The 26,292-nt window shown below is 45.1% G+C and overlaps 1 protein-coding gene across 1 annotated transcript in view; it reads left to right on the forward strand.

The window, feature by feature from the left end:
* Positions 1 to 14,655: 14,655 nt before the first annotated feature.
* NPHS2 (NPHS2 stomatin family member, podocin) overlaps positions 14,656 to 26,292 on the forward strand; it is a 32,144-nt gene continuing 20,507 nt past the window's right edge. The window contains exons 1-3 of the mRNA XM_068242571.1: positions 14,656 to 14,742; positions 16,614 to 16,924; positions 25,669 to 25,772. Of these exons, the coding sequence (XP_068098672.1) occupies positions 16,678 to 16,924; positions 25,669 to 25,772 (351 nt within the window). The 5' untranslated portion in view covers positions 14,656 to 14,742; positions 16,614 to 16,677. The remainder of the gene's footprint in view (positions 14,743 to 16,613; positions 16,925 to 25,668; positions 25,773 to 26,292) is intronic.

The following is a 26,292-nucleotide window of genomic DNA, read 5'->3' on the forward strand; positions in this document are numbered from 1 at the left end:
CGCATGGTGTATAGCAGGCATAAATGCGTTAGGATTACATTTAGGGCCCATTTGCACTAACAATTGCAAAACAATTCTATGCCGTTTTTTTGCGGCGCTTACACTTTGTGACACATCGCAATTGCTCTGAAATTGCTGCATGCTCCTCATAGGGATACATGTGTCACAGCGCTTTGCTGATCCCCAGCAATCAGCAAAGCTCTGAAACACTGCAGGAAAGCCCGCCATTGTGAATTAGCCTTAACCACTTCACCTCTGTCACTTTGCGTCCGTCTTTATTTACAAGCCCATAGTTTCAAAATTAACAGTAATATACCCTCTTGACATACATATTAAAAAAATTCAGTCCCTAAGGTAACTGTTTATGTATTTTTTTTATTGTTTTTTTTATAATACAAAAAATACAAAAACAAAAATGGGGTAATTATGGGATAGGGTGGGAGGTAATGTGTTAATTTAAAATGTATGTATGTTTTTTTTTTTAATTAACCACTTCAGGACCACAGTCTTTTCGCCCCTTAAGGACCAGAGCCTTTTTCTCCATTCAGACCACTGCAGCTTTCACGGTTTATTGCTCGCTCATACAACCTACCACCTAAATGAATTTTACCTCCTTTTCTTGTCACTAATAAAGCTTTCTTTTGATGCTATTTGATTGCTCCTGCGAGTTTTACTTTTTATTATAATCATCAAAAAAGACATGAATTTTGGCAAAAAAATGATTTTTTTAACTTTCTGTGCTGACATTTTTCAAATAAAGTAAAATTTCTGTATACATGCAGCGCGAAAAATGTGGACAAACATGTTTTTGATTAAAAAAAACCCATTCAGTGTATATTTATTGGTTTGGGTAAAAGTTATAGCGTTTACAAACTATGGTGCCAAAAGTGAATTTTCCCATTTTCAAGCATCTCTGACTTTTCTGAGCACCTGTCAGGTTTCATGAGGTGCTAAAATTCCAGGATAGTACAAATACCCCCCAAATGACCCCATTTTGGAAAGAAGACATCCCAAAGTATTCAGTGAGAGGCATGGTGAGTTCATAGAAGATTTTATTTTTTGTCACAAGTTAGCGGAAAATGACACTTTCTGACAAAAAAAAGAAAAAAAAAAAGTTTCCATTTCTTCTAACTTGCAACAAAAAAAAATGAAATCTGCCACGGACTCACCATGCCCCTCTCTGAATACCTTGAAGTGTCTACTTTCCAAAATGGGGTCATTTGTGGGGTGTGTTCACTGTCCTGGCATTTTGGGGGTGCCTAATTGTAAGCACCCCTGTAAAGCCTAAAGATGCTCATTGGACTTTGGGCCCCTTAGCGCAGTTAGGCTGCAAAAAAGTGCAACACATGTGGTATTGCCGTACTCAGGAGAAGTAGTATAATGTGTTTTGGGGTGTATTTTTACACATACCCATGCTGGGTGGGAGAAATATCTCCATAAATGACAATTGTTTTATTTTTTTTCCACACAATTGTCTATTTATAGAGATATTTCTCCCACTCAGCATGGGTATGTGGAAAAATACACCCCAAAACACATTATACTACCTCTCCTGAGTACGGCGATACCACATGTGTGGCACTTTTTTGCACCCTAACTGCGCTAAGGGGCCCAAAGTTCAATGAGTACCTTTAGGATTTCACAGGTCATTTTGAGAAATTTCGTTTCAAGACTACTCCTCGCGGTTTAGGGCCCCTAAAATGCCAGGACAGTATAGGAACCCCACAAATTACCCCATTTTAGAAAGAAGACACCCCAAGGTATTCCGTTAGGAGGATGGTGAGTTCATAGAAGATTTTTTTTTTTTGTCACAAGTTAGCGGAAATTGATTTTAATTGTTTTTTTTCACAAAGTGTCATTTTCCGCTAACTTATGACAAAAAATAAAATCTTCTATGAACTCACCATACTCCTAACGGAATACCTTGGGGTGTCTTCTTTCTAAAATGGGGTCATTTGTGGGGTTCCTATACTGCCCTGGCATTTTAGGGGCCCTAAACCGTGAGTAGTAGTCTTGAAACCAAATGTCGCAAAATGACCTGTGAAATCCTAAAGGTACTCATTGGACTTTGGCCTCTTAGCGCACTTAGGGTGCAAAAAAGTGCCACACATGTGGTACCGCCGTACTCAGGAGAAGTAGTATAATGTGTTTTGGGGTGTATTTTTACACATACCCATGCTGGGTGGGGGAAATATCTCTGTAAATGACAATTGTTTGATTTTTTTTTACACACAATTGTCCTTTTACAGAGAGATTTCTCCCACCCAGCATGGGTATGTGTAAAAATACACCCCAAAACACAATATACTACTTCTTCTGAGTACGGCGATACCACATGTGTGACACTTTTTTGCAACCTAGGTGCGCTAAGGGGCCTAACGTCCTATTCACAGGTCATTTTGAGGCCTTTGGATTCTAGACTACTGCTCACGGTTTAGGGCCCCTTAAATGCCAGGGCAGTATAGGAACCCCACAAGTGACCCCATTTTAGAAAGAAGACACCCCAAGGTATTCTGTTAGGAGTATGGTGAGTTCATAGAAGATTTTTTTTTTGGCACAAGTTAGCGGAAAATGACACTTTGTGAAAAAAAAAACAATACATATCAATTTCCGCTAACTTGTGACAAAAAATAAAATCTTCTATGAACTCATCATACACCTAACAGAATACCTTGGGGTGTCTTCTTTCTAAAATGGGGTCACTTGTGGGGTTCCTATACTGCTCTGGCATTTTACGGGCCCAAAACTGTGAGTAGTCTGGAAACCAAATTTCTCAAAATGACTGATCAGGGGTATAAGCATCTGCAAATTTTGATGACAGGTGGTCTATGAGGGGGCAAATTTTGTGGAACCGGTCATAAGCAGGGTGGCCTCTTAGATGACAGGATGTTTTGGGCCTGATCTGATGGATAGGAGTGCTAGGGGGTGACAGGAGGTGATTGATGGGTGTCTCAGGGGGCGGTTAGAGGGGAAAATAGATGCAATCAATGCACTGGGGAGGTGATCGGAAGGGGGTCTGAGGGGGACCTGAGGGTTTGGCCGAGTGATCAGGAGCCCACACGGGGCAAATTAGGGCCTGATCTGATGGGTAGGTGTGCTAGGGGGTGACAGGAGGTGATTGATGGGTGTCTCAAGGTGTGATTAGAGGGGGGAAATAGATGCAAGCAATGCACTAGCGAGGTGATCAGGGCTGGGGTCTGAGGACGTTCTGAGGTATGGGCGGGTGATTGGGTGCCCGCAAGGGGCAGATTAGGGTCTAATCTGATGGGTAACCGTGACAGGTGGTGATAGGGGGTGATTGATGGGTAATTAGTGGGTGTTTAGAGGAGAGAAGAGATGTAAACACTGCACTTGGGAGGTGATCTGATGTCGGATCTGCGGGCGATCTATTGGTGTGGGTGGGTGATAAGATTGCCCGCAAGGGGCAGGTTAGGGGCTGATTGATGGGTGGCAGTGACAGGGGGTGATTGATGGGTGGCAGTGACAGGGGGTGATTGATAGGTGATTGACAGGAGATCAGTGGGTTATTACAGGGAATAACAGATGTAAATATTGCACTGGCGAATTGATAAAGGGGGGTCTGAGGGCAATCTGAGCGTGTGGGCGGGTGATTGGGTGCCCGCAAGGGGTAGATTAGGGTCTAATCTAATGGGTAACAGTGACAGGTGGTGATTGATAGGTGATTGATGGGTAATTAGTGGGTGTTTAGAGGAGAGAATAGATGTAAACAATGGATTTGGGAGGTGATCTGATGTCGGATCTGCGGGCGATCTATTGGTGTGGGTGGGTGATCAGATTGCCCGCAAGGGGCAGGTTAGGGGCTGATTGATGGGTGGCAGTGACAGGGGGTGATTGATGGGTGGCAGTGACAGGGGGTGATTGATAGGTGATTGACAGGAGATCAGTGGGTTATTACAGGGAATAACAGATGTAAATATTGCACTGGCGAATTGATAAAGGGGGGTCTGAGGGCAATCTGAGCGTGTGGGCGGGTGATTGGGTGCCCGCAAGGGGTAGATTAGGGTCTAATCTGATGGGTAACAGTGACAGGTGGTGATTGATAGGTGATTGATGGGTAATTAGTGGGTGTTTAGAGGAGAGAATTGATGTAAACAATGGATTTGGGAGGTGATCTGATGTCGGATCTGCGGGCGATCTATTGGTGTGGGTGGGTGATCAGATTGCCCGCAAGGGGCAGGTTAGGGGCTGATTGATGGGTGGCAGTGACAGGGGGTGATTGATGGGTGGCAGTGACAGGGGGTGATTGATAGGTGATTGACAGGTGATCAGTGGGTTATTACAGGGAATAACAGATGTAAATATTGCACTGGCGAATTGATAAAGGGGGGTCTGAGGGCAATCTGAGCGTGTGGGCGGGTGATTGGGTGCCCGCAAGGGGTAGATTAGGGTCTAATCTGATGGGTAACAGTGACAGGTGGTGATTGATAGGTGATTGATGGGTAATTAGTGGGTGTTTAGAGGAGAGAATAGATGTAAACAATGGATTTGGGAGGTGATCTGATGTCGGATCTGCGGGCGATCTATTGGTGTGGGTGGGTGATCAGATTGCCCGCAAGGGGCAGGTTAGGGGCTGATTGATGGGTGGCAGTGACAGGGGGTGATTGATGGGTGGCAGTGACAGGGGGTGATTGATAGGTGATTGACAGGTGATCAGTGGGTTATTACAGGGAATAACAGATGTAAATATTGCACTGGCGAATTGATAAAGGGGGGTCTGAGGGCAATCTGAGCGTGTGGGCGGGTGATTGGGTGCCCGCAAGGGGTAGATTAGGGTCTAATCTGATGGGTAACAGTGACAGGTGGTGATAGGGGGTGATTGATAGGTGATTGATGGGTAATTAGTGGGTGTTTAGAGGAGAGAATAGATGTAAACAATGGATTTGGGAGGTGATCTGATGTCGGATCTGCGGGCGATCTATTGGTGTGGGTGGGTGATCAGATTGCCCGCAAGGGGCAGGTTAGGGGCTGATTGATGGGTAGCAGAGACAGGGGGTGATTGACTGGTGATTGACGGGTGATTGACAGGTGATTGACAGGTGATCAGGGGGGATAGATGCATACAGTACACGGGGGGAGGGGTCTGGGGGGGGTCTGGGGAGAATCTGAGGGGTGGAGGGGTGATCAGGAGGGGGCAGTGGGCAGGGGGGGGGATAAAAAAAAAAATAGCGTTGACAGATAGTGACAGGGAGTGATTGATGGGTGATTAGGGGGGTGACTGGGTGCAAACAGTGGTCTGGGGGGTGGGCAGGGGGGGGGTCTGAGGGGTGCTGTGGGCGATCAGGGGGCAGGGGGGGGGGAAATCAGTGTGCTTGGGTGCAGACTAGGGTGGCTGCAGCCTGCCCTGGTGGTCCCTCGGACACTGGGACCACCAGGGCAGGAGGCAGCCAGTATAATAGGCTTTGTATACATTACAAAGCCTATTATACTATTTCCATGCGGCGATCCGGGTGCTAGTAACCCGCCGGCGCTTCCGAACGGCCGGCGGGTTACTACGAGCGGTGGGCGGAGCCAGTCCCCGGCGGCTGATCGCGTCACGAATGACGCGATCGCCGCATAGCCACCCACGCAGCCGCCCCCGCCGATGGGCGTATTGCGGTCGTTTGGGCCCGGACTTTGCCGCCGCCCATCGGCTGGGGGCGGTCCTCAAGTGGTTAAATGTGTAATTTTACTATTTGGCCATCAGATGTCCTCTTGCATTACTTCCTATTGCGTCTCTATAGTATGCTAAATCGGAAGTAATGCGTGCAAGGGTTCTGTCGGAAGTAAACAAATGATCGCAGGATCTCTTTGATACCTGCGACCATTCATACGGGGACAGAGATTAATGAATGTGAACTGCGTTCCCATTCATTCATCTCCCATCTAATGACTGGTGGTGATATCGAGTGCCGGAGCGCGCAGGGAGGGAGATCGGAAGTGCGTGGCAGGAAGGGACATAGTAGCTATGTCCCTGCAAGGAGAAGAGGGCATTTGCAGGGACGTAATTACTCATCCCCGGGGAGGGAAGTGGTAAAGGTGTACCTGAGGCGACATGTGACATGATGAGATAAATGTGTATGTACAGTACAAAACATTAATAACCAGGCTGTTTTACTTGTTTAATTTTGCTGCCTGAAATAGTTTTTAGGCACGGAAGGGACAGCTTCTGTCTTGTCGGCACCTTGTCAGGAATATAGTAAACTGATAAGCAGATTACAGCTATAAGGCTGTGTTTACATCTAAAATCGCAATCACTGAGACCAGCGCTTTGCGATTTTGTGAGTAGTTTTTTTTCCCCCCTCCTGGTGCTTACCTCCTCGCTACGTTTTTTTTGTTAAGCGCTTTTCTAAGCGCTTTTGCAGAGCGAATCTGTTTTCTCACTTCCTGACTGACGTCAGCCAGGAAGTGAACTCTTTTACCTGAAAAATGAATAAATACAATGTATTTATTCATGAAAGCGCGAACGCAGTCACCACACAAAGCGATTTTGGGAGCGTTTTGTGCTTTTCCTATTCCTTCCATTAAAGAAAATTTGCCCCAAAAATGGTGCAGGCAGCACTTTGGTCAGTGGAAAGCAGACGAAACGTGCTGCTATGAACTGTCTCATAAGGAATCATTGCACAATCGCTTTCAGGGCGATTTTGAAAACCGCCGGCGCTGAAAAAAACTGCGAAAATGCCCTTAGTGTGAAAAAGCCCTAACAATTTTTCTGGCGGAATACAACTTCTGAGAGCAGGGGAGATAAAAAAAAAAGCTAATAGTTCATATATTTTCATTTAGAGATTCTTTTGCCAATAACTTTATTACTAATTATCACAATGTATTGATCTATATCTTGTTTTTTCCGCCACCAATTAGGTTTTCTTTGGGTGGTATATTTTGCTAAGAATTATTTTTTTATAAATGCATTTTAACAGGCATATTAACCTCCCTGGCGGTTAATTTTTTTTGCCAAATAGGCAAAAATCCTTTTATTTTTTTTTGAATTTTTTTTTGTTTCATGTAAAGCTACCAGAGTGGTAGCTACATGAAACACCACTAGAGGGCGCATGTGTCCCTCTAGTGCGATCGTCGCCTGCATCAATAGCAAACAGGGGAACGCGTATATAACGCGCTCCCCTGTTTGGCTTCTCCTGTCGCCATGGCGACGATCGGAATGACGTCATGGACGTCAGCCGACGTCCTGACGTCAGACGCCTCCGATCCAGCCCATAGCGCTGCCCGGAACTCATTGGTCCGGGCAGCGCAGGGCTCTGGCGGGGGCCCTCTTCTGCCGCTGCGTGCGGGCGATCGCCACAGAGCGGCGGCGATCAAGCTGCGCGCACGGCTAGCAAAGTGCTAGCTGCGCGCACAGCACTTTCAATGGCGAAAATCGCCCCACCAGGGGCTGAGATATCTTCCTGCGCCAGGAAGGTTAAGGAAACAATGGAAAAAAATCATTATTTCTCAGTTTTCAGCCATTATAGCTTTAAAACAACACATGCTACCATAATTAAAACCTATGTATTTTGTTTGCCCGTTTGTCCCGGTTATTACACCATTTAAATTATGTCCCTATCACAATGTATGGCGCCAATATTTTATTTGGAAATAAAGGTGCATTTTTTCAAATTTGCGTCCATCACTATTTACAAGCTTATAATCAAAAAATGTTCGAAATATACTCTCTTCACATCCATATATAAAAAGTTCAGACCCTTAGGTAACTATTTATGTTTTTTTTTTATTTGTAATTTTTTTTTTTATTATTTGGGTAATTTTTGGTGTGGGAGGTAAACAGTTCATTTTAAATGTAATAATATAGGTTTATTTCATTAAAAGGGGAAGTAGATGTAGTATTACTATTTGGCCACAAGATGGCCATGGTGAGCATTTTCTCTGTTTTTGTCCTGGAAGCGAGATCTTGCTTCCAGGATGTACTAGGAGGACAGGAAACTTTTTTTGTTTTTCAGAAAGACGGCGGTTTCTGAAAGGAAGCCATCGGTCTTTCTAGTGGGCACTTAGATCGATGAATGGGAATTATATTTCCATTCACTGATTTCTGGGCTAACGGAGGCACCACGTGCATGTGCATGCTCGCACAGGAGCGCGCACCCGCACAGCAGCAGCTGCCTGGACGTGAACATCACGTAAAGTGGCCAGTAAAGCTGGCCACTAACGATACAGTCTTTTTCAAACATTCTTACCATTTGTATGTAATATAAGGTAACTGCCTAAATTATCAACTCAATATATTTACTCAGTTTACCCTTCTACTACATAGATTTGGTATAAAAATTTTTTGACAAAGATTGTATCATTAGTGGCCACCTTTAGGAACATTCCATATAGTTTACTTTGCAGAACGTAAGACGGTCACCACCAGTGATACATTTTGTTTATGCAATTCAGGGGGAGGAAAGATTTTACAATGGGCAAACACTGACTAAAAAAAAATCTATAAATGAATATTGTAAACAATAAGCAATTTTATTCATTATGTTATTTTCACTACAGCTTCTCTTTAAAGAAAACTTGAACTGAAAATTAAAAGTCAAAATAATCATACACAGGTCATACTTACTTCCCGTGTAGTAGTCTACTCCTCAATCTCTTTCTCCTGTCCTGCGTCCTGGTTGTTCACTGCGATCACTGGAATTCTCTGTTCTCCATTTTGAAAATGGCCATTACCCCATAACAGTGTTATCTTCAATGGTATCTTCAGACGCTGTTGACCTTTCCACTGAAGGAAGAGGCGTTACCCAGAAGTGGATCTAAGCGACCACGGGTCTTCGCCCACACCCCCAGGAGGGGAGTGCAGGATTTCGCTGCCTAGTGCCCAGCCAGGTCACAACTGGGATAACCTCAGCAAGTGGTCAGGAGAACAGCGACGCTAATATGTGAGATGAGTAAACGTAGTCAGACAGTTGCCAGAGGTCCGGGGCAGGAGAGATCAGCGTAGTTGGGTCACAGGCCAGAGGTCGGGGCAGGCGGCAATCAGCAAAACGAGGTACAATCCAAGAGTCGGGGCAGGCGGCAATCAAGAGAAGTCGGGGTCACAAGCCAAGGGTCAAATCCAGGAGTCAATACAGCAAACAATAGGGCAGAGCTTCCACGGGGCTTACGCCAAGCTGTCAGAACGAGCAGCACTGGAGTAATGGCCAGTGCTGCTTTTATACTGGATTTTGGCGCCGAAATTAACGCCATGCGCACTGCGCGCACAGTGATGCGCGCATGCGCGCGCACGCGCAGCGCCGCGCACAGGCGCGCGCAACCGCGCACGCGCGCAAAACCTTGCACATGCGCGCGCACAACAGCCCGCGCGCATGCGCACACCGCGCAACGCCGCGCGCCGCCAACCAGGAAGTCCAGACACAACAGCCAATGACCCCCTGTGCGTGCGCACCCCGGAACGGACACGAGACTGACGCCGGGACCTGAGATGGTGAGTGTGACAAACAGCTTCCTGGTCAGCACACTGTTAAACTGTAACATCGCCCACTTGAACCATAGGGAAACATGGACACATCAGTTGTCCTCTCGGCTATAACTGACAGCAAGTGATATATAACTGACAGCACCTGATACATTTCAGTTCTGACAAAGTGTAGTCAGAACTGGAAGGGATCACTGTCAGAAGAAAATGGTGAGCTTCTAAAAGGAACTGATGGCAAGGTAACTATGTAATGTTCATTTGAAGTTACCTCATGTGTTTATTTTAAATATTTTTACTCAGTTTAGGTTCCCTTTAACACACACGATTTTCCATTGTAATCTATGATGCAGCAACTGCTGATATCTGAGCTATAACGCGACACACATTCTAAGCATGAAATCGTATTCCTGCATGCATTTTGTACTGTGAAAGCCCTTATAGTACTGTTTCACATACTAGATATTGGAAACGTATCGGTAATACACAATAGCATTAATTTTTAATTCTTCATGCACATAGCTACTGTACTACCTCTGTTTAATTAATTATAGCTTTATTTTATTTATTTATTTATTTATATATATATTTTTTTTTGGGGGGGGGGGCGCACTCTTTTCATACTCAGTTTAAAAAAGATCCAAACTTTTATTTAGCACAAAGACATTCCTTACGGAAATCTTGCCAGCCCATTGCCATGTTTTACTGCAAGGCCAATGGCTATAGAAGAGAGATCATTCTAATTTCCTAAGAATGTATTATAACATACTCCTCCAGTGTGGTCTGGGGACATAGAATAACATCACCAATAAGCCTGACACTGTGTACTAGGAGACTGCAAAATCAGCAACACTTAACTACAATATAGTTGACAGCTAACAGAATAAATGATACTTGTGTTTGTCCGATAATTCTAGTATTACATTCATTTTATAGTGAACCCGAGGTGAAAGTTATTTTAAAGCTGCCATATTTATTTCCATTTTAAGCAAGAGAACCCGAGGTGGGTTTGAAGAATATTATCTGCATACAGAGGCTGGATCTGCCTATACAGCTCAGCCTCTGTTGCTATCCCAAACCCCCCTAAGGTCCCCCTGCACTCTGCAATCCCTCATAAATCACAGCCACGCTGCTGACAAACAGCTTGTCAGAGCTGGCTGTGTTTATCTCTATAGTGTCAGTCTGCTGCTCTCCCCGCCTCCTGCAGAACTCCAGTCCCCGCCTGCATCCCTTCCCTCCCTGCTGATTGGAGGGAAGGGACGGGGGCAGGGAGCAGAGCTATGCAGGAGGCGGGGGAGCAGCTGAGACTGACACTACAGATGTAAACACAGCCTCACAGCACGGCTGTGATTTAAGAGGGATTGCAGAGTGCAGGGGGACCTTAGTGGGGTTTGGGATAGCAACAGAGACTGGGCTGTATAGGCAGATCTAGCCTCTGTATGCAGATAACATTCTTTCAACACTCCTCGGGTTCTCTTTAAGCAGTACCAGTTGCCTGACTGTCCTGCTGATCCTCCGCCTCTAAGGCCAGGAACCAACTACAAGTCGTAAATGGCAATTGCAATCGCTGGTGTTTTGAATTAGCTTTTTGTAAGCAATTTCATGAGTATTTTCCGGTGATTTTGGTAGCGATTTTAAAAAGTGTAAGCTTTTTGCCAGCAATTATGATTGCGATTAGTGATTTCAATTCTGATTGGTCGTTTCAAGTTATTATTATTCTTTTTTTTACGGTTTGCAGTAATTCAAATCACACACAAATTGCTATTTGTAGCATTTTACCAGCGCTACAATACTTAACATTAAGGCGCAGATGCTATCAAAATGCTGGATGTCCTGCGATTGCGATTCCCCTAATCACAGTTGCTCCAATGGAATCAGCCATGATCCACTTACATTGGCAAAGCGTTTAGGGAAATCACTAGCGATTTAAAGCATTCCCTAAACGTTTAAAAAAAAACACTCTGGTGGCTTCCAGGCCTTACAATTTCAGCCAAAGTCCCTGAACAAACATATAAAGATCAGGCGTTTCTGACAATATTGTCAGATCTGACAAGATTAGCTGCATGCTTGTTTCTGGTGTACTACAGTCACTACTGTAGTCAAATAGATCAACAGGGCTGCCAGGCAACTGGTATAGTTTAAAAGGAAACAAATATGCCAGCCTCGAAAACACTCTCACCTCAGGTTCACTTTACATTTCTGTACCAGAGTCTGTATAGTACAGTATTCATTTATTATGTACACATCTGTTTATGTAAAAATCGCCCTAAAAGCGCTTGTGCAATGATTCCCTATGAGAGTGTTCACATCTGAGCGGTTCGATTCCGATCCGCTCACTAAAGTGCTGCCTGTAACATTTTTGGGGCGATTCGCCTCAATAGAAGGTATAGGGAGATCGCAATGGGCTTGAAAAAACGCTTTGTATAGCGAGTTTCCCAGCACATTCATGAATAAATACATTGTATTTATTCATTTACGGCTGAAATACTTTACTGACGTCAGGAAGTGAAAAAAACAGAATCGCTCTGCAAAAGCGCTTAGAAAAGTGCATCATAAAAATCTCAGCGCGCAGGTAAGCACCGGGAGGCGCTAAAAAATATCACGGGAAAAATCGAAAACCACTGGCGTCAGCGATTTCGATTTTCGATATGAACAAAGCGTTCCTCTCCCCCTGCAGCCTGAGTGACTCCCCCAACCCCGCTCCCTCCTGCCTGAATCAGAGAGACATCTATTTCGTTCACACACTGCCCATATATACATTTATGGGTACCTTGAGGGTTGCATTGTTGCCTGATTTTTCACTGGCTGATTTATTGGTTGTCTAATTTACTCTAGGTTAACTGGTGACACTTTTGATTTACGTGGTGAATTAATTAGTGATAGGCCTTATGACTATAGTACCTAAGTTAAGGTAGGATCTTAAATGGACACCTTGTGGACCAGTCTAATAGGTTTTAATTTTGATGACCCTGTTGTAAGTTATGATATACAGGGTGGTACACCTGTCGGCCACAAGCCCGAGTATACACTGCACCTCTTACTCTGTGCCGTATGGTCAAGGCTCTGATATGGCAGCAAATTGGGCAACACAGGTTGAAGAAAAAACAGAGAGGACACACATAGCAGGGATAGCCTAGCTGGTCTTTCGTGTGCCACCCTGTATTTGTTGTTAGAGCTGCTGGGCTATGTGTTCTCTAAATTTCTTGACCCCTGTGAGGTTCTATGTATGTATTAGGTATATACTGTATGTCCAGCACGTCGATTAGAGTGCAGTAGATTTGGGCGCAGCTGGTTCACCGTAGACCGTAATAGAAATTACGGCTATAGCGGTGCACAATGAGTAACTTTGGCGCTGTCAGAAGACAGAGCTGAAGTTACAGTACTTTTAAAACACCATAATTCGTCCACCAGCAATAGCTGGAAGCTGAATTACATCATACCCCACCATCCACGTGGGCCTGGAGGGGGATTAGTAATTAACGCCGCTGGGACTTGTGCAGGAGCAAGGTAAGCCGTATATCGGCTATATCCTGCGCGCAGTCTCCCGGCTGCGATTTCTCTCGTATATATACACGCACGCACACCCACACACACGCAGGCGCATCCGCAAACGACAGGCTCAAACTTCAGAGTCATCAATACTGCAAAAAGTATCATCAGGTCCCCCCTGGACCTCCTACAATGCCCAATTGAGGTTTAGGGCAAACAAGATACTGAACGCCCACCCCAGCAGGCACTATTTCACCTGCCTCCCAACCGACCGCCACCTCAGAACCATCTCCACCAGTACCACCAGGCATAGGAACTCCTTCTTTTCCCAAGCGGTCCTTAGACTGAACTCTAACACCCTCTCAAGTACAACTGTAAAGCTTTTCAGTTCCGCTTCCATTTATCCCCTGCTGGAAGCCCCTCTTTGTCTGAAGTTGTCAATTTACTGTTTTAATATTGTCAAAATGTAGTGTGTACCATAAATAATTCTGGGTGTGATCTCGGTCGCACTTGGCGAATAAAGTTGAATCTGATTCTTATTGTATTGTTTGCAGATCTGTGCATCTGATGAAGTGTCATGTGAGCTGCAAAATATACCGTAGACTGGAGAAAGAGACATGAAGACCATGCAACTTTAAGCATGAGTGTTTGTATTGCTCTAATGGACTATAACTAGGGATGTATGTCTTATTCTTAAAGGGGCACTATGGGGAAAAATTGTAAAATTTAAAATATGTGCAAAAATACACATATAAGAAGTATGGTACATTTTTTCCACAGTAAAATGAACCATAAATGACTTTTCTCCTATGTTGCTGTCACTTACAGTGGGTAGTAGAAATCTGACAGAAACGACAGGTTTTGGACTAGTTCATCTCTTCATAGGGTATTCTCAGGGATTTATTTTTTTTCAAAAGCACTTAGGCCCAGTGCACACTGAGTGGTTTTAGCAGTGATCCGCCAACCGCATCTGCCTGTGAAAACGCTTGGCTAATGTATTTCAATGGGATGGTGCACACCAGCGATTTGAGGTTTTAAGCAAACCACAAACGTGCCTCCTGCTACACGTTCTCGGTTTGCAGAAGCGTTTCTGCCTCAATGTAAAGTATAGGAAAAATGCAAACAGCTCTGGAAAACGCTAGATCAGAGCAGTTTTCCAGGCATTTTTGTTACAGAAGCTGTTCAGTAACAGCTTTGACTGTAACAATATTTGTAATCTGCTACACAAAAATGCTCCCAAAAATGCTAGGCATGTTTAGAAAACGTCTCTAAACATGCCTAGAATCGCTCTGAAATCTGCTCCATAAACCTCTAGCGTTTTCAGGATCTGCTCGCGGTTTTGGTGTGCACTGGGCCTGAGTGAATGGCTGTTGCTCTGACCAACTGCTAAAAAACTGCATAGCGAGCAGGGAAGCTGGCCAGTATTATTGTTTAAAGAGAACCTGTACTGAGTAAAAATATTTAAAATAAACACATGAGGTAACTTCAAATGAACATTACATAGTTACCTTGCCATCAGTTCCTTTCAGAAGCTCACCATTTTCTTCTGACAATAATCCCTTCCAGTTCTGACAATATTTTGTCAGATCTGAAATTCAGTTGCTGTCAGTAAAATATCAGTTGCTGTCAGTTATAGCTGAGAGGAAAACTGATGTACCAGGTAATGTCCATGTTTCCCTATGGCTCAAGTGGGCGATGTTACAGTTTAACTGTGTGCTGACCAGAAAGCTGTTATGGATATTGGTCATTTTCAAAATGGAGGACGGAAAATTCCCTTGATCACAGTGAGCAAACAGGACACGGGACAGGAGAAAGACACCGAGGAGTAGACTACATGGAAGGTAAGTATGACTTGTGTATGCTTATTTTCACTTTTATTTTCAGTACAGGTTTTCTTTAAATCCTTGGTACTTATCCGTTAGCCGGGTGCATCCGGCCGGTGGGGCTGTTGTTGCTAATTTCAATCATACAAGCTTCACGTAACAAAACTGTGATTGTAACCGCCGCAGGTGGTGCTAATTGTATTACTAGTTGACGTAACAATATGTCTATTAAAAAAGTGAGTTAATTAAATGACAAATAAGCCGGCGGCAATGTAACAGATCAAGCCGCTGTCTTCGTGTCTCGCTGTCCTCCCCCCTTGGCCTCTCTCCTATAGAACACTGGCAGCTCTGGGGGGGAACACTCGTGTCCCCCCAGAGTCATTCGTCGCAATAAAACAAGCAGGATTCCCTGCCGAGACAAACGACTCTGAGGGGACACACATATCCCCCCCCCCCCCCCCCCCCCCAGGGCTGCCAGTGTTCTATAGGAGAGAGGCCAAGGGGGGAGAAGAGCGAGACACGAAATCTGTTACATTGCCGCCGGCTTATTTGTCATTTAATTAACTCACTTTTTTAATAGACATATTGTTACGTCACCTAGTAATACAAATTAGCACCACCTGCCGCGGTTACAATCACAGTTTTGTTACGTGAAGCAAGTATGATTGAAATTAGCAACAACAGCGCCACCTGCCGGATGCGCCCGGCTAACGGATAAGTACCAAATCCTTTTTTGGGAATATCTTTATAAAAAATAAAAGCCTTGCTGAGAATCCCCTGTGAAGAGATGGACTAGTCCAAAACCTGTCACTTCTGTCAGATTTCTACTACCTACTGTAAGTGACAGCAACATAGGAGAAAAGTAATTTATGGCTCTTTTAACTCTGAAAAAAAACTACTTCTTATTTGTCTATGTTTGCACATATTTTAAATTTTACAATTATTCGCCATAGTGCCACTTTAACTAGTAAAGGTTTTTTGTAATCATTTGCGTTTTCATGTGATTCATGCAATTCATTATGTCCAAAACAACCTCCTATATTGTATGTATAATGTTCAGTGTGTGTGTGCGTGTAATATATGTGTGTGTGTGTGTGTGTAATATGTGTGTGTGTGTGTGTAATATGTATGTGCGTGTGTGTGTAATATATGTGTGTGTGTGTGTGTGTGTAATATGTGTGTGTGTGTGTGTGTGTGTAATATGTGTGTGTGTGTGTGTGTGTGTGTGTGTGTGTGTGTGTGTGTAATATATGTGTGTGTGCAATATGTGTGTGTGTGTGTGTAATATATGTGTGTGTGTGTAATATGTGTGTGCGTGTAATATATGTGTGTGTGTGTGTGTGTGTAATATATGTGTGTGTGTGTAATATATGTGTGTGTGTGTGTAATATGTGTGTGTGTGTGTGTACACACACATGGGGCTTGATTCACTAAGACAAATAGCATGCATTATCAAAGTTAGCACGCCTATTCAAAGTTAACGCGCCTTATCAGAGTAGCATAGTGAGCGCTACAAATCGGCAAGGGGCTCCGGGCAGGACAAATGGAGCTCTTGTCATTACCAGTTAGCAGGCATCAGTTCGTAGTGCTCACTAGGCTACTCTAATAAGGTGTGTTAACTTTGATGATGCATGCTATTTGTCTTAGTAAATCAAGCCCCTTGTGTACGTTACAAATATATGGGTCTAGGGCTGCTTGAGATGATGTTATTCATAACAGAAGCTACTCAGCAAATACCATCTTTTATTCAGAGGAACATGCTGTAGTAATGATGAAAAACATGGCCTTATAAAGGAGTTCCTATTTCATTAGGGTACATGAAAAGCAGTAGTTTATTTACTATAGAGAATCTCATTTACTGTTCAATACATCACTGTCTGTTGTCCAAGAGATCTCCCACCTGTTTGTGTCATATAAGTGGAGTGCTCTGCCCCCTCACTGCTCATCACAGCTATGACAGAGAAGAGATCTCGCAGCTCTTCTCGGGAGCGTCCTCACAAGCAGAGAGATGCACCCAGCCAAGAGTCTAAAAGGGAGAAGAAAGGCAGTCAGAGCTCAGGAAGGTCTAGGAGTGGAAGGTCCAGGGAACCCAGCAAGAACGATGCAAAGGTTTCTGCCGTGGTGGATGTGGATGATGTGGTGGCCTCAGATCAGGAGACGGAAATTATGGCTCTTCTGGAAAGTGGACAGAAGGACGAAGGTAAGCAATGAAATCTGGCTAGTATTTTTATTGTTTCCCACTGATATTTATGAAAGAAAAATATACTAACTCCCTTAACCACTTCAGTACCAGCAGTCTCTGGCCCCTTAACCACTTGCTGACCGCATCACGCCAATGGGCGTGGCCGCGGCGGCAGCCCCAGGACCAGCTAGCGCCAATTGGCGTAAAGTCCTTGGGGCTCGCAGTGCAGGAGATCGCGCGCACGCTGCGCATGCATCTCCTGTTACTAGGCGGAGCAGAGCTCCGCCTTTAGTCTCCGAGCGAGACTGTTAGACGGCGGAATCGCCATCTAATTACATTGTACAGCGCTGCGATCTGCAGCAGCACTGTACTGGGGACAGCCGTGTGACACGGCTGTCCCCATGGGACACTAGAGAGCGATCGGCTCTCATAGGCAGAAGCCTATGACAGACGATCGCCGTTATTGGCTGGCTGTGGGGTGGGAGGGAGGGAAAAGAGAGGGGAAAAAAATGTACATTTATTTAAAAAAAACGCACAATATTTGCAACAAATAAACAAACACTGGGGGTGGGGGGCGATCAGACCCCACCAACAGAGAGCTCTGTTGGTGGGGAGAAAAGGGGGGAGGAATCGCTGGTGTGCTGTGTTCAGGGTTGCCACCTTATCCCTTTAAATACTGACACATCTAAGTTATACAGGTTCTGGGGCTACTCACACATAATCAGTGCCTAAACTGCATCTAACTAGCCACAAGGCATGTATTATTCCTATGTGCCGGTATTTAAAGGGATGAGGTGGCAACCCTAGCTGTGTTGTGCGGCCCTGCAGCTTGGCCTTAAAGCTGCAGTGGCCTTTTTTAACAAAAATAGCCTGGTCTTTAGGGGGGTAAAGCCCATGGTCCTCAAGAGGTTAAAGTGAACCTAAACTAAGAAGGATATGGATTTTTCCTTTCAAAATAATACCAGTTGCCTGCTGATCCTGTGTCTCTAATATTTTTAGCCACAGCCCCTCAACAAGCATGCAGATCAGGTGCTCTGACAGAAGTCAGATTGAATTAGCTGCATGCTTGTTCCTGATGTGTGATTCAGCCACTATTGCAGCCAAAGAGATCAGCAGGTCTGACAAGCAACTGGTATTGTTTAAAAGGAAACATCCATATTCCTCTCAGTTGCAATGACGCAGAGCAGTGTATGCCGGTCAGGAGCCACTTTTATTGGCTCCTGACCCTGTCATCACTGTGAGCCAATGCTCACAGTGATCACGGGGCCAGGAGTCAATGAAATCAGCTTCTGACCGACTCACAGAGCTCTGCTGTCCTAGCAATGGCAGAGCGAGGGGCCTGCGGTGAGGGAGAGATCGGTGGGAGCGTCGAAAGCAGCAGGTTGCGCAGCGCGGTAATTGAAATCTACGCCATCAGGAATAAGCAGCCACAAACAGGGCATGGATTTCAATGGCGCGGTTTGTAAGCGGTTAATGAACATTAACTTTAGTGGTGCATACTAAACTGTTGGGTAAATTTAGGTGAAATTGGAGCAGAAATCAATTCAAATAAAGCAGCCTAGTATTCAGCAAAGCACAATAGTGATAGTCAGGGCTGGTTCAAACATATAATTGTAAAATACAACCACAATCTTGATTTTTGCAATGTGATTTTTCAGCGATTGCGCTTTGTGATTTTGAGAAGTGAGAAGTGCTTTAAAAATGCTGCATGTTTGTGATTCTATACAAATCACAATGCTGCAGTGTGAATACTTGTATTGAAACACACTGACACAGCCCTTTGTTGATCACTGGTGATGACTATCGCGCTAAAATACCCCAAAATTGCCCCAGTGTGAACTAGCCCTGACAATGTTTAACTCTACCTTTTGAAAATAAATCCGAAATCGGCCTATTGCCATTACAGCCCAATGCTAATGATGCCTCTTTGAATTAATGAGATATCTTTGTATAAAAAGATCAGCTGAAATCAATTTACTAAAGCTGGTTATATACTTTTATACTTTGTGACATTAACCTGACTGCATAAACTATGGGTGTCAAACTCAATCACATAAGGAGCCAAAATCTAATCGTGGACCACATTGTTTATTGATGAGTGGCGTACCAATAGCGACGGTGGAGGGCCCTCCCCGCCCCCTTCTGCAGAGTAGTGCAGTGGAGCAGTTTAAAATTGACCTGCTCCAGCGCTGCTTCGGGACTCCTCTGATTTTCCTGACTGCCACACGCTCTAGGTTGCATATGTCAAATGCTCGTAAGCTGGAGGTAGGGAAGTATAGAGCGTGCAGCTGCTGGAAAGAACAGAAGAGAATGACGCATTGCTGGAGCAGGTAAATATTACACTGCTCCGCTGCAATACTTTGCAATGTGGGGACTGGATACTGGTGGGAAAGGTGTGTAGGTGTGTGTATGTGTGTTTTACCAGCCACCCTAGGGAGTTTAGATCCCAGGAGGGGCCCCCCTGCTAAATTCCCTGGGAGGTCTCATGGGTTGTTGCTACATCCCGACTCAAACTGCCAATGTTTCAACCAGAAACACTGTCACTGGTGTATTCCTCTGGATGGAAAGGCATTGTGCTGTCATTCTTTTATTCCTTACAATGATGTACATTTAAAGAGACTCTGAAGTCTCATAAAAATCATGTTTTTATATTAAAAATCTTTTTAACATAATTGCCCTAACTAAAACGCTGCATCCCCGCTGCTGAACTCTAACTAAATCCCCCCAAACTCTGCGCGCACTGCGTGGAGCACTTCTGTGAGAGGCAGAGCTTTTGACTGTAGCACTGCCTCTACACGCGTCTATCAGCGCGGATCGCTGCCTCTGCCTGCCCCTCTCAGTCTTCTTTCACTGAGAGGGTCGGGGGAGAGGCGGATTGAAGTGCATGTAGGCAGAGCTGCAGCTGAAAGCTCTGCCTCCCGGGGCAGCAAAATCCACGACCAAGAAAGTAGTGGATTTTGCGGGTACTATAGATACAAGATATCCTCGCACATTATTTCCTATTCGCGTACAATAAGTACGGTAAATAGGAAGTAATGCATGGCTGTTACACTTTGGAAGTGACACAGGCATCTCATTGCCGCTAATCCCGCCTGTTGCCGGGACCGCACGATTGGACACACAACCCCGCAGACTGCAAGGACGTAAGTGTAAACTGCTTCATCCGGTCAATAAACGTGTTTTATTGGTAGTGGTCTGATAGCCTGGAGCCATGCTTTTATTTGTCTCTGTTGTATAAAGGTCCATTGGTGGAGTGCCGGACTTCAATTGACGCGTCATTGATGACAGGAGGAGGCTTGGGGGAGACAGGAGGACACTTGGGGGAGACAGGAGGATGCATGTGGGAGACAGGAGGACACATGTGGGAGACAGGAGGACACATGTGGGAGACAGGAGGACACTTGGGGGAGACAGGAGGATGCATGTGGGAGACAGGAGGACACTTAGGGGAGACAGGAGGATGCATGTGGGAGACAGGAGGACACTTGGGGAGACAGGAGGATGCATGTGGGAGACAGGAGGACACTTGGGGGAGACAGGAGGATGCATGTGGGAGACAGGAGGACACTTAGGGGAGACAGGAGGATGCATGTGGGAGACAGGAGGACACTTGGGGGAGACAGGAGGATGCATGTGGGAGACAGGAGGACACTTGGGGGAGACAGGAGGATGCATGTGGGAGACAGGAGGACACTTGGGGAGACAGGAGGATGCATGTGGGAGACAGGAGGACACTTGGGGAGACAGAAGGATGCATGTGGGAGACAGGAGGACACTTGGGGGAGACAGGAGGATGCATGTGGGAGACAGGAGGACACTTGGGGAGACAGAAGGATGCATGTGGGAGACAGGAGGACACTTGGGGGAGACAGGAGGATGCATGTGGGAGACAGGAGGACACTTGGGGAGACAGGAGGATGCATGTGGGAGACAGGAGGACACTTGGGGGAGACAGGAGGATGCATGTGGGAGACAGGAGGACACTTGGGGGAGACAGGAGGATGCATGTGGGAGACAGGAGGACACTTGGGGAGACAGGAGGATGCATGTGGGAGACAGGAGGACACTTGGGGAGACAGGAGGATGCATGTGGGAGACAGGAGGACACTTGGGGGAGACAGGAGGATGCATGTGGGAGACAGGAGGACACTTGGGGGAGACAGGAGGATGCATGTGGGAGACAGGAGGAGACATGGGGGATACAGGAGGAGACATGGAGACACAGGAGGACACCATTTGGGGGAGGTCATGCACAAGACGCTCCTGAAATATGGACGCACCAGGTTTAGTATTATTATTTTTCCCTGGTTTCTGCCCTCTAAACCTAGGTGCGTCTCATATTCCGGAGCGTCTTATACGGTGGAAAATACAGTAAACACTATATACAAAGGGATTTCTCTCCCAACACCCACTTGTAAATAACCCTTCCATATACCTTTTCTCTATGGGTTGATGTTCTGCAGCCATACTGTGCATTAAATGTCATATTTTATTTGTCCTGCACTATGAGAAAGGGATACATTACAATTTTCTATCCTGCCACTTGCAGACCAAAGTCTGGGGCCCATTTGCAATTCACTTTTTCTCCTGAGTTTTCTCCTAGTAGATCATTTTTCATCTTTTCTTTAAAGGGACCCTGAGCAGTAGCACTGGGTATGCATTAAGGGCTCGTTTCCACTATCGCGAATCTGCATGCGTCCAACGCATGCAGATCCGCACATGTAATACAAGTGGATGGGCCTGTTTCCACTGTAGCGTTGTTGAGGTGCGTTTTTTTCAGCGTGAAAAAAACGCACAAAAGAGCCAACGATTTCGCCTGCGTCGGGAATCCGTGCGACTCGCCGCTAATGTATTTAATAGTAAAAACGCATGCGTTTGTTACATGCGTTTTTACCCGCGATTTCGCGTGCGATTTCGCACCTTTTTCAATTTTATTTAGCCCTGGCAGTGTCATGGTTAATTTCGCATGGCACCCTGCCATGCGAAATCGCAGGCGAAATCGCGGGTAAAAACGCATGTGGAAACACATCCGCATGCGTTTTTACAAGCGTCGGAATGCGGCCGAAATCGCGTCGCAACAGTGGAAACAAGCCCTTAAAGGGAACCTAAACGGCAAAGGATATGGATTTTTCCTTTTAAAATAGTACCTGACTCCCCTGCTGATCCTTGTCTCTAATACTTTAAGCCACAGCCCCTCAACAAGCATGCAGATCAAGTGCTCTAACTGAAGTCAGACTGGATTAGCTGCAAGATTTCAGATGTTTGATTCAGCCACTACTGCAGCCAAAGAGATCAATAGGACTGCCAAGCAGCTAGTATTGTTTAAAAGGAAACATCCATATCCCTCTCAGTTAAGATTTCCATTATGCATACCCACGTATAATTGGTTATGCCCCCTCACTCACTCTGCCCCACGTTAACCTCACTGCCTGCCGGTTTTTGCGTTACAAAGTACATTATAGTGGCGACTCTGCTAAAAATCGTGCTGTGACCCCTGGAACAGGAAGCCTGCACTGCGGGTCCTCTCTGTGCATGCACAGGCTTCCTGGCTTCTTCCTCCTCTGTTCCCCTTCCCTTTGCTGCACGTCATATGACGCGCGGCAGAGGGGAAGGAAACAGAGGAGGAAGCCTGCACATGCACAGAGAGGACCCGCAGGCTTGCTGTTCCAGGGGTCACAGCACGACTTTAAAGTGACTCTGAAGTCTCCTGAAAACCATATTTTTATTTAAAAAAACCTGTTTAACATGTTAGCCCTACCTAAATCGCTGCATCCCCGCCGCTGTAATCTAACTAAATCCCCCCCTAACTCCCCGGGGGGCAATCCAGGCAGCGCTTCCGTGAGAGGCAGAGCTATGAGCCGCAGCTCTGCCTCTCAGCATGTCTGTCAGCCCGGATCGCCGCCTCTCCCCCGCCCCTCTCAGTCTTCCTTCATTGAGGGGCGGGGGAGAGGCGGAGATACGTGGCTGATAGACGCGAATGGAGGCAAAGCTGCAGCTGAAAGCTCTGGCTCCTACAGCAGCAAAATCCACGACCAAGAAAGTCGTGGATTTTGTGGGGGAGAGGGAGGGGGGAGTTAGGGGGGATTTAGTTAGATTTCAGCGACGGGGATGATTTATAGGAGATGATTTAAAGGATACAGTTGGGGACATCAAACTTGGAGAAGGACTTAGGAGTACTCATTGACAACAAGTTAAATAATCGTACTCAATGCCAAGCAGCTGCAGCTAAAGCTAACAAAATTTTGGGATGCATTAAAAGGGAAATAAAAACTCGAGATGCTAGCATAATATTGCCCCTGTTTAACTCTCTAGTAAGGCCACATCTGGAATATGGAATTCAGTTCTGGGCACCACATTACAAAAAAGATATTGCAGTTTTAGAGCAGGTGCAGAGACGAGCAACAAAATTGATGCGTGGGATGGAAGGTCTCACTTATCGAGAAAGGTTAGATAAACTGGGTTTATTTAGTCTAGAGAAAAGACGCCTTAGAGGGGATCTAATTAACATGTATAAATACATCAGAGGGCAATATAATACCTTGGCGGATGAGCTTTTTGTCCCTAGGCCTTCTCAAAGGACTAGAGGACATGATCTGCGCATGGAGGAAAAACGTTTTAACCATTTATTTAGGAAAGGGTTCTTTACAGTAAGAGTGATTAAGATGTGGAATGCATTGCCACAGGAAGTCGTTATGGCAAACTCTATACCTGCATTTAAAGGGGGCTTAGATGCTTTCCTTGCGTTGAAAGACATCCATGGCTACAATTACTAGGTAATGCCTAATGATGTTGATCCAGGGATTTTATCTGATTGCCATCTGGAGTCGGGAAGGAATTTTTCCCTTTAGGGGCTAATTGGACCATGCCTTGTAAGGGTTTTTTCGCCTTCCTCTGGATCAACAGGGATATGTGAGGGAGCAGGCTGGTGTTGTACTTTATACTGGTTGAACTCGATGGACGTATGTCTTTTTTCAACCAAAATAACTATGTAACTATGTAACTTCAGTGTCTCTTTAAAGAGACACTGAAGCGAGAATAAATATCGCTTCAGTGCTTATATTAAGCAGGGGCATGTGTGCCCCTGCTAAAACGCCGCTATCCCACGGCTAAACGGGGGTCCCTTACCTCCCCAATCCCCTTGTGAAGTCCCGGGCAGCGCTTCCGCATTGAGGCAGGGCTAACTGCTGCAGCCCACTCACGCGCATCTGTCAGCGGGTATCTCCAGCTCTCCCCCGCCCCTCTCAGTCTTCCTTCACTGAGAGGGGCGGGGGAGAGGCGGCGATGCGCCGCTGATAGACGGCGCTGAGAGGCAGGGCTGCAGCCGTTAGCCCTGCCTCAAGAGCAGCAAAATCTAGTAGATTTTGCAGGGGGGGGATTTGGGGGGTAAGGGACCCCCGTTTAGCTGCGGGATAGCGGCGTTTTAGCAGGAGCACACATGCCCCTGCTTAAATATAAGCACTGAAGCGAGATTTATTCTCGCTTCAGTGTCTCTTTAAGCAGAGTCGCCAGTATAATGTATTTTGGAATGCAAAAAACGGCAGGCAGAGAGGTTAATGTGGGACAGGTTGAGTGACGGGGCATAATCAATTATACGTGGATATGCTTAAATACATACCCAGTGCTACTGCTCAAGGTCCCTTTAAAGAAAAGTTGAAAAATTATCACCTAGGAGAAATCTCAGGAGAAAAAGGGAATTGCATATGCGCCTGCATCTTTTACTCTTCTGAGGACTGCAGTGCAGTTTAGTGGAGTAGCAGTTAGACAAGTTCATGAAAAGATCTAAGCTCATCTGCCAAATTTTTCTTTTGATCTATCCATCTATAACAGACCTCACATTGTTAAAAGACCACTATCGTGAGAAATTATGAAGTTTTGAATACCTGTAAATACATACAAATAAGTATGTTTCTTCCAGAGTAAAATGAGCCATAAATTACTTTTCTCCTTTGTTGCTGTCACACTTGCAGTAGGTCAGTGTTGGAATGACAGCTGGAAAAGCTGAGGAAATCCACGTGCTGGCCAAGCAGCAGCAATCAGGTGTTGCTGCTCACAGTGAAGACTTGCTGCAGGTTTCTATTGGGAGTGATAACTCAGGGTTACTGCTGCTTGGGCAGCAGGTAGATTTACTCAGTTTTTCACCTCCCAGTCTGACACTGTAGTAGGTGGTAGAAATCTGACAGGTTTTGGACAAGCCAATCTCCTAATAGGGGATTTTTAGTATCCCCTTACACTTTACAAAAGCACTTCATAGAAAAGTTCTATAAAAAGATGCAGCGCCCCCCCCCCCCCCTCCACACACACACACACACACTCACACACACACACTCACACACACACGCCACCACCACCTCCACCTGTATGCACAGTTTCGGCAGTTGGACAGAGCAACTACAATTCACTACCCCCCATGAGGAGATGGGCTAGTCTAAATCCTGCCAGTTCTGTCAGAATTGAACTACCTATTGTAAGTGATTGCAACATAGGAGAAATGTCATTTATAGCTCATTTTACTCTGGAAGATATGCTTCTTATTTATATCTGTTTACTTGTATTTTGAATTTTACAATTTTTAGTCATCCTTTAACATGTTGTTCTTGATCCTCTTGTATCTTGTATTTTGAATGCAGTTTTCAAAACTCCATCATTATTTGATTTATAGCACTGTACAATGGACATTATTGTTTCTTTCTAAATACTGTAAATATATGCAGTAATAATAATAATAATACAATCATGTGTGCTGTGTATGTTTGTTCTTCCAGTCATGAAGCCTGCAGGTCTCAGAGTGTGTGAGATGTTACTCATTGTCTGCTGTCTGCTGCTACTTATTCTCACCTTCCCTCTCTCCATCTGGTTCTGTGTTAAGGTGCGTATTTCACTTAAGTTATCTAATTATACTTTTCCTCTTAAGTGATTTTATACAACTTCAGCTTTACTACCCGAAGGTCCATGAGATTCAGGATGCAAAAACATTGCACATTTTACGCATCATTGCGTTCAGCTTTTGCTAGCGGTATATAATGTAATGTTACGTTTATTTTTCTTTTTTTCTCTACTGTTGATAATTCAATAGCAGTTTAGACTTATGTAACTAGAGCATCCAGTGATACAGGGAGATAAATACATCCATTAAAAATGCAAAGTATAAAATGATAAAATGATATCTAATAATGCATATCGGCATTATTAGATATCTAAAATGATATATAATAATGCAGTACATGCTTAGATAGGTCTCTTACAGCGAACACAAGGGACACACACTCTCTCTCTTACTATAAAAAAAAGAAAGCATGGGGTATAATAGAAGAAGGGTCCACACCAATGAAAGGCATAAAGTCATAATTAAATATGAAATATAACTTTATTGAATAAACAAACTTTAA

The sequence above is a fragment of the Hyperolius riggenbachi genome, chromosome 6 (assembly GCF_040937935.1).
Source record: "Hyperolius riggenbachi isolate aHypRig1 chromosome 6, aHypRig1.pri, whole genome shotgun sequence".
Classification (NCBI taxonomy): domain Eukaryota; kingdom Metazoa; phylum Chordata; class Amphibia; order Anura; family Hyperoliidae; genus Hyperolius; species Hyperolius riggenbachi.